The sequence below is a fragment of the Plasmopara halstedii genome, assembly GCF_900000015.1.
Source record: "Plasmopara halstedii genome assembly, contig: Scaffold_614, whole genome shotgun sequence".
In the NCBI taxonomy this organism is placed as follows: domain Eukaryota; phylum Oomycota; class Peronosporomycetes; order Peronosporales; family Peronosporaceae; genus Plasmopara; species Plasmopara halstedii.
The window spans coordinates 2,813,196-2,820,998 of NW_020187532.1; the positions used below are offsets into that span (position 1 = coordinate 2,813,196).

Here is a 7,803-nt window from a genome sequence, read left to right on the forward strand (position 1 = left end):
AGAATCTCGCCAGCTCAAGGTTGCAGACAAGAACTACCCAGTCAACGACAAGGAATTACTTGCGACGAAGTAAGCACTTGTCGAGTTTAGGGTGCACCTGCTCTGCTCCAAGCCGTCTGTGATTTACACAGATTATGCGTTACTACGCACTGCAACTCAGTCACCTCACCTCTCGCAGAGGATGGCCAGGTGGCTCTCTTTCCTCGCAGATTAGAGCTTTGAGGTGAAGTGTAAGCCAAGAAAGCAGAATGCTTTGGTTGATGCGCTGTCACGCAGACTGGATAATGAGCTTGCTCATGTCACGACCCCACTTTCGCACAAAGCGATGCATTCGTCTGTTCCGGCTAGGAGCCGCTCCGACAGAGCGCGATAGCGATAGTCAACGTGAGGCAGTCGGTGCACAAAGTGCTCCATGCTTTCGATGTCACCACAGCGGTATGCGACTCCAGCATGATCTTAAGCGGAGTCCCGATCGCGGCGGACCTTGGGTTACGAAAGACGCTGTAATCATACAATGACGTGGAAACACCTTAGCGAGGTCAGTGCGTGGCCGGGCTGCCAGTAGTCATGCATTTGATATGGTTTTACTATTTGGTCCGGAAAATCTATAGATTTAGATATAGGCGGTTTTGCCGCAAATAAAACAAAGAAATAAGTTTCCATTTTAAAGGGAAGTGCTCATTTTCCTAGGGTTAGAATGTGGTTACTCTTGGAGTAAGCGGATTGCGATCCGCTACACTCGTTCTGGCCCAAAGTATAGAACAAAGGTCAACAATCCTAGCTTAGCTTCCTCTAAGCAAAAGAGCTACGGCAGTCTCGCTGCAGTAACTGCCCAAAGCTTTTCTAAGAGAATAGGTGAGAGCCCCTTGACATAGAGTCAAGTTTTACGCCTTTGTGCAGAACCGAATAGCTTTACTGAATGCTACACTCCGCAAACGCTGAGATCTGAGTTTTATACTGGATATTCCATTATGACGAACCCGAATACGTGTGGGACTCAGCTCGAGCTCACCGACTTTAGCGGCAGCTTCAACGTATGACCCACTGTGTGCGTGTATGCTTACCATTACCCTAATTTATTCTGATGTTGAACAAGTAGGTGGGTCTTTATTTAAGTTTTTTTTTGTTTTCTTTATAAAGACGGATCTTTCGAATAAAAAATACTTATAAACAAGGATCTTTCGAATAAAAAATACTTAGGCATGCTCATCAACCCGGATGTGTATGTATACTACACGAAAATGGAATTTAACTTAAAAGTCAACTCTTCCAAACATTTTGGCAGATATTCACACTTCGAATTCCCGATGATCAAAAAGCTAGAATCTACTAATTCTTCTCTTGATTCTTGGATTGTAGCATGAACCCAGCAGTAGCCGCCAGCTTTTTCATTAATGAATACTGCGATTGAGTCATTTCGTGAGTCTTTTGATCCAAACAGCAGAGCGAGCCAATTGCAATGTCATCAGCATCAACAATTGGAAATCCACAATAGAATCGCACATCTAGATCAATTCGTGCTTTCAAGTTTTGAAATCGAACATCAGCCTCCGGATGCGGCACCAGCAACGGCTTGGACGACATAATCGTATGCTTACAAAATGTGTGTTCACGAGGAAGATTAACGCGTCGCAATTCATCCTTCGACGATCCTAAGATACAAGTTTCGTCAGCGGTTACAGCTGTCACAATGCCGATTGAACAGTCTAGTTGGCTAGCAGCCAATTTGCAGAGCGTATCCAACTCCGAAGCGTGGTCCACGTCTAAAATTTGGCTGCGTGCAATTGCTGCAAGCCGCTCTTCTTCGTTTGAAGGCATTGAAACATCAGGAGCGGTCGCATGTCCTGTCGTCTGAGGCCATGTGATCGCATACTCCCGCTTTGAAGCATTGGCTAATGTACACTCATACAGAGGAACTTGATGAATACTTAGACCTTTTTCAAGGGCATCAATGTATTCGTGGTCAGTGCTGTCTGACGTGAGATGATTCAATGGTCGTTCCTCTATCTTTTGGTGTTCTCCAGGCTCTTCATCGATGAGATATTGAATGACTGAACGCACTGAGTTTTTACGGACATCAGAAGATGTACGCAACTCGGATTGCAGCAAATCAACCAAACTTACAGTCGATGGAGGATGGCCGATCGGGTCTTGTTGCACTTGCAAGTTTCGTAACGAACTAGGCTTGACTGCCGTGTAATCGGCTTTGTCAACAAACTCCACACAACGTAAACACACACGTACTGGCGTGACGTGAAGAGCATCGTAGGACTCCATCTCTTGAATTGACCAGCAGCGATCACAAACAAAGTGTCCGCAGAGATGACAGCGATGTTTTCGTGTGAGTACACGCAACGATTTGGTACAACACGTACAATGCGTGTTTTTTGCTTCAAAAGCCGCATGATCAGCCATCGTCTGTGCTCCAAATCGACGTCGACGTACGATTTCGGGCAAACGAGTCACTCCCTCAGCTAAACGCATCAATCGAGCACGTGCTTGAGAAGCTCGTGCATGACGCGGATTGTTCAAGTCGTCGCTTGCAAATTGACCAAAGAAAGTCACTTGAACGTACGGGGAATCTGGGGCTTGTTCGATTAAATAGCCTGCGTTCAAATTGTGCAGTGTCTTGACGCGAGCATGACCATTTACTTTGCCCGCTTCGACTTCTTCTTCGTCTAGCGAACTTAGTGTGAGTGTAAATGAACTCGGTTTCGATGATGTCTTTCGACTTGATGTCGTATGTTGAGCACGTTCTAAGAAGCACCATTGCTCATTTGGCGAAAACCGCTTGCAATGCACAAATGTCCCTGTCTTGACTGCTACTCGTGTCATCGTTGACTCTTTCTCGTGAAGTAATTCGATAAGGCGCTTGTCGTCCTCGCCAGGACCAGGTGGAACGATGCGTACCACTGACCCGTAGATAAAATCTTTACGATAAAGACTACGCATAGCAGCGTTGTAATCAAACGTGTTTGATGAATTTAAAACATGAATCACTTCTTGCATATGGCAATGGATATTTCCCGTAACGAGAACTTGCTGACTTGATCGAGATCGTCCTAGCACATCCTTCCATCGAGTTGTCTTTTCATCTAGTCGTCGTGTATGCGTTGTAAACGACTCGGGTGACTTGTGATGCAGAATCCACTTGCAATCCGATTCATTCGAATTCTCGAGTCCGTTAAAATCCAAGACACGGGCTCCGAGATCTGCTCGGGCGCACAGTTCGTCATCGTCAAGCCACACTTGCGTTTTGCAAGCTGAACTCATGGTGCTACATGACAAGGATGGATCAGTAGCGGTACTACGCTCAATGTTTCGAAAACGAAGACGATGCGATTTGGCAAAGTCTCTGGTAAATGCGTCAATGCTAGCCGTGTTTTCTAGAAACGGCATGTTTGGGAACTTGGTCGATGTTTCAGTTGTGTTTATGGAACGATTTGGTTATGGCGTTATCAAAGGCACTGGACAAGCGTTTGCATCGAGTGCTTGCCGAAAGATCGACCAGATTGATTTGAACTGTGTGGCTGTCTAATTATTATTATCAAGTGGAAAGGCGCAATCGACATTAGGTGATCAACCGATGAAATGACAAAGTCTCTAGGACATCAAACACTTAATAAGTTTGACTTGAAAAAGCACATCTAACAAACATAGTTAAGACTGTAAGACTGTGAAGATAAACTATTGCTACTTAAAGTCTGAAGATCATTTGATTCTATCATATAGAGAATACTGAGATACCAATGATCTACAAGCCATGCGATCCATGCGTGCTTCCTATAAGGTTTAAAACGGGGTTGGGGGTGATCACTTTATCCCTGGACTAGCTTCCATTTTTTACTCTCTCTTCGAGAACATTGCCAATATCAAGTATAATAACCCTTTTCTGTCGCTTAAGTGCTCAAAAAGTACGCTAGTATATTTATTTAACTTGACCATATTTTTTGTCAAATATTTTATTCTATATTAAAATATCTGACAAAAATATGGTCAAGTTTCGATCTTCTTATAAATAATTATACATATATTTAGTAAAACAAGACGTACGACGATGGTCTCGAACTTTGTCTGATCTTTGTCAAATGAAAGTAACGAGTCTCGTCTGAGAAGATCGTTACACACCTGCATTTATTTTCTCTCTCGAATGGGCAACCGATGGAGTCCTTAGTGAAATATCTTGGCTTCAGGTGATCACTACAAGTTGTCAATGTCTCATCACTTTACTTTTTTGTTTTTGAACATAAAATCATGACAACTCATCACATTTCTTTATTCTATTCATTACCTAAACAAACATAAAAAAATGTTAATAAAAAAACGATACATAGCTTTTCAATGGACCTGCAAATAAAATGTCATCTAAAATTCATATCTAGTATCCTCGCATACACAATTGTGATCTCCAAAAGAATCACCGATAGAAACAGCGTCAAGATAGCAGCCCGCTTCATATGCTGTAGTTGAAAACTTCAATACTCTCTCATCTTTTTAAAGCGAGTACTTTGTGTGTCTATGAATCCGTGCAAACGACGCCAGCTTCACTTTTAGTGTCTGGATGCACTTTGTCGTCAATTGATGTATGCAGCACCGAAACATCGCCTCCTTGTGCATTACCGCGTCCAATCCTGATCATAGCCCATCGACAATTACCGCACAATATCGTTGTCAGATACGCGTCTTGATATTGCAAAGTAATTATGCACTCAGTAAACTTAGCACCAACACTCATCTAACAATTGCACATATTATGGATATCTGCCTTCATTTTATTGTGCAAGGCATTGAAGCAGCAACCGTCATGCTTCTGCCAACAGGATCATTTGATGGCGTACGAGAGTATAAGTAACGCGTGATTATCTAGATGCGTGCTGCTTTCAGCAATGTATCTAACGGTCTATTAGAAAACAACACTAGACTGGTTTTTAGGCGTTAATGATCGATCACAAAAACGATTGAGTACGGAAAAGAACCAACAAAAACCGTCTTCCAGCAACTCAATGTGGACTTGCGGGTAGGACACGACCGACCCGCACTTCAAACGCTTTAGATATACGTGACTAACAAGTCCTGATTGTGGGAATGTCTTCATGTCTTTGTTACAATACAATTCTTTTGTACAAATTACGCTTGCTCGTACTAAATGTCCTCATAGCCTTAAGTCCGTTGGTCCCAGAACAACATTTTCTTCCGTGACCTCTACATTATTGATCGTATATCTGTGATATCTTGGAATAGCCTACTTTGGTTCCACTTTAGAGGATCATCGGAGCACTGTGTTGAATTTACAGACTCAATTAGTAGGCCTACTCCAATAAAAATAATGTAATGTTTTCGTTTTGAAATAATACTCAGTCCATTCAATGATGTTGACTATAGTGAGCAACAACACATCTTAACTTTCCTGATTGTGATAGATCATGTTATTGCCCTTGAAGACACCATAGATCATAAGTTAACTAGTACTGGTGTTTTAGTTCGTTGGTTGTAAATGGACATCGAGACTTGACAGCATCTCGGCCAAAAAAAAACATAATTTGAAGCTGTGGGTTTGCTAATATTTTCGGGAGGGTATTGGATAGTAGAACACCACATCGGCCCAAACTTGGACTCTCAAGGTAAAATTTCCAGGACACAGGAGCTCACACGCATTTTATCACTGAATTTTTTAGTTTGAATATAATCATGAGGAAAATTTATTTACATGCCTTTGTGACGTGCAAGCTATTACTGTGATAAAAACAGCATATTTACGCTTGCGAGTAAGTCAAAACATTATGCTGGCATTGATACTGTCTATCTCAGCTATCAACTCTGCGTGATGTATATAGGAAGCTTTTGACCTGATGGAATGCGGTGATATTAATTCATTTAAGATACGTAAGCGAAATCATGCCAGGATCGGTGTCAGCTACTAAAGCAATGTCTTTAAACTTCCCGCACCAAACATAGCAGCGCAGTGATATTCGTTCTTGGATATTTGATTGTCCTGCTGGCACTTGTAAAATTACAGATAGTTCTAGGCTATCAATGAATAAAAATTAGATAGTTTCGTTCGACACAATGAAGATATTTGTGCTCGATACAAACGCTAACAGCAATTTCCTCAAGACCCATTTACAGTGAAGCTCGTATATTTGCTAGTGTACACACGCTTTGCGATCGATGAACGGCATTCAATTTTGCCAGCACTATCCTCCATCATGCAGATTGTGCTCCTGCTCCATTTGCGCTTCGGGCTTGACGAGAGGTCAAGAACCAGCGCCTTTTCATATGGAATGAAGGGTGCAGCGAAGTTGCCGTGCACTTCGCACAGAGAAAGCTTAGACCCTCAGAGCGCTCACAAACGCACAGATGTTGAATTCGTGCAAAGTTACAAGGAGCGGGGCTGAGATCCCATAGAGTATCTCACATTAATAGCTCGCTCTGTTATTTCGAGATTGCATATATTCCGGAATGATTGTATCCAGACTATCACGTTTTACTATGTGCAGCGGGGCTGCCGTAGCTCTATGCTTAGAGCTTACTAGGTCACCGACCTTACGTTCTTACCAAGAACCAGTATGAGTGCAGCAAATCGCAATCCGCTACCCCCAAGAGTACTTAGAACCTTAGCCAAGGTAAAAGGACTCCGTTCAAAATTAAAACCGGATTTAATTGTTTATGTTGCGGCAGAGCCGCGAATATCTAAAACCCTAGGTTTTCCTCACTAATATAGTAGTTCTAATTTACATAGTAATATGCATTACTGCTGGCATCTTGTTACGGTGTAACCACACCACTGTGTTCTTACCCTAACTGTGTAATACACACCTATGTGTGGCCCCACAATTTTGTGCGACCCGCCCTTTCATACAAGGGTCCGTGTACCTATGTCCGGTCCCACAATCTTGTGCGACCTACCCTTTCACACAAGGATCCGTGTAATTCTGTCACACTCCTCCCCATTCAAATTGTGAATATCCTCAAACGGTCGCCTCCTACGAGACTCGCGTGTCTGAGATTAAGAACAATTTTAAACATTCTCCGCTCTATGAACACTGTGTCTACGACATACAAAACACCCAGCCTATCTGGTAGCGATCGCGCCCGCGGGCAAAGCCTATCTTCTTCTTTTATAAAGAGTATATCTCCGGGCAGTACGTTCGCGGCTTCGCGAAAAGCACATTTCAAGCCCTGGCAGCTGAGCGCAACACACCGCGCCCGCCTCGGGCGACGGATTTCCTCGTCGATGCTTTGGAGAAAGTCGACTCTGAGTTGGACACTCCTTTCCCAGTATTGGAAGACGAGGAGAGGGGGTGCGCCAACGGCGCGACGTGAGCCCAGCTCAAACCTTGCGGACACCATGTCCGTTCCCCGACCTCTCGGCTTCTGGGGGAAGTGGTATTATTACTAATCGCCTCGACGAGGTGCAGGAGCAGCAATTGGAAACTGCTCACAGGGCGGCTCGCCTGCGCTTGTATTTAAGTTTGTTCGTAGACGCTCGTGTGGAGTACGGCTTCCGCTCGGCAGATCCCGCCACTGTAGCGAAAGACGCGATCACTCGATCGTTAGGCGTCTATGTATTTGGGCCCTCGGCCACTACACAGGTTGAGCTTGATCAGCGGAAAGCTCTGCGAGCTCGCTTTTTTGTAACCCAAAAGATCTAAATGGATCGGTATCGCGCTCGACTTCGAGCTCAAAAGGAGGTGCTTCTGTTCCCGCAATGCGGGCCATCCCTGTGGTGCTCGCCCCTGGCAAAACCGCTGCAGATGATGAAACGCTCTTTGAGCGATGGGTGCAGCGGCGCCGGAAACTTTC

The 7,803-nt window shown here is 44.0% G+C and overlaps 1 protein-coding gene across 1 annotated transcript; it reads right to left on the bottom strand.

Annotated features, from left to right (window-relative positions):
• Positions 1-1,329: 1,329 nt before the first annotated feature.
• Positions 1,330-3,399, bottom strand: PHALS_12540 (FYVE finger-containing protein; the record flags this gene model as incomplete). Its single annotated transcript, XM_024728106.1, has 1 exon — positions 1,330-3,399. The coding sequence occupies one exon, from the start codon at positions 3,397-3,399 to the stop codon at positions 1,330-1,332; it is 2,070 nt and encodes a 689-aa protein (XP_024578616.1).
• Positions 3,400-7,803: the final 4,404 nt, after the last annotated feature.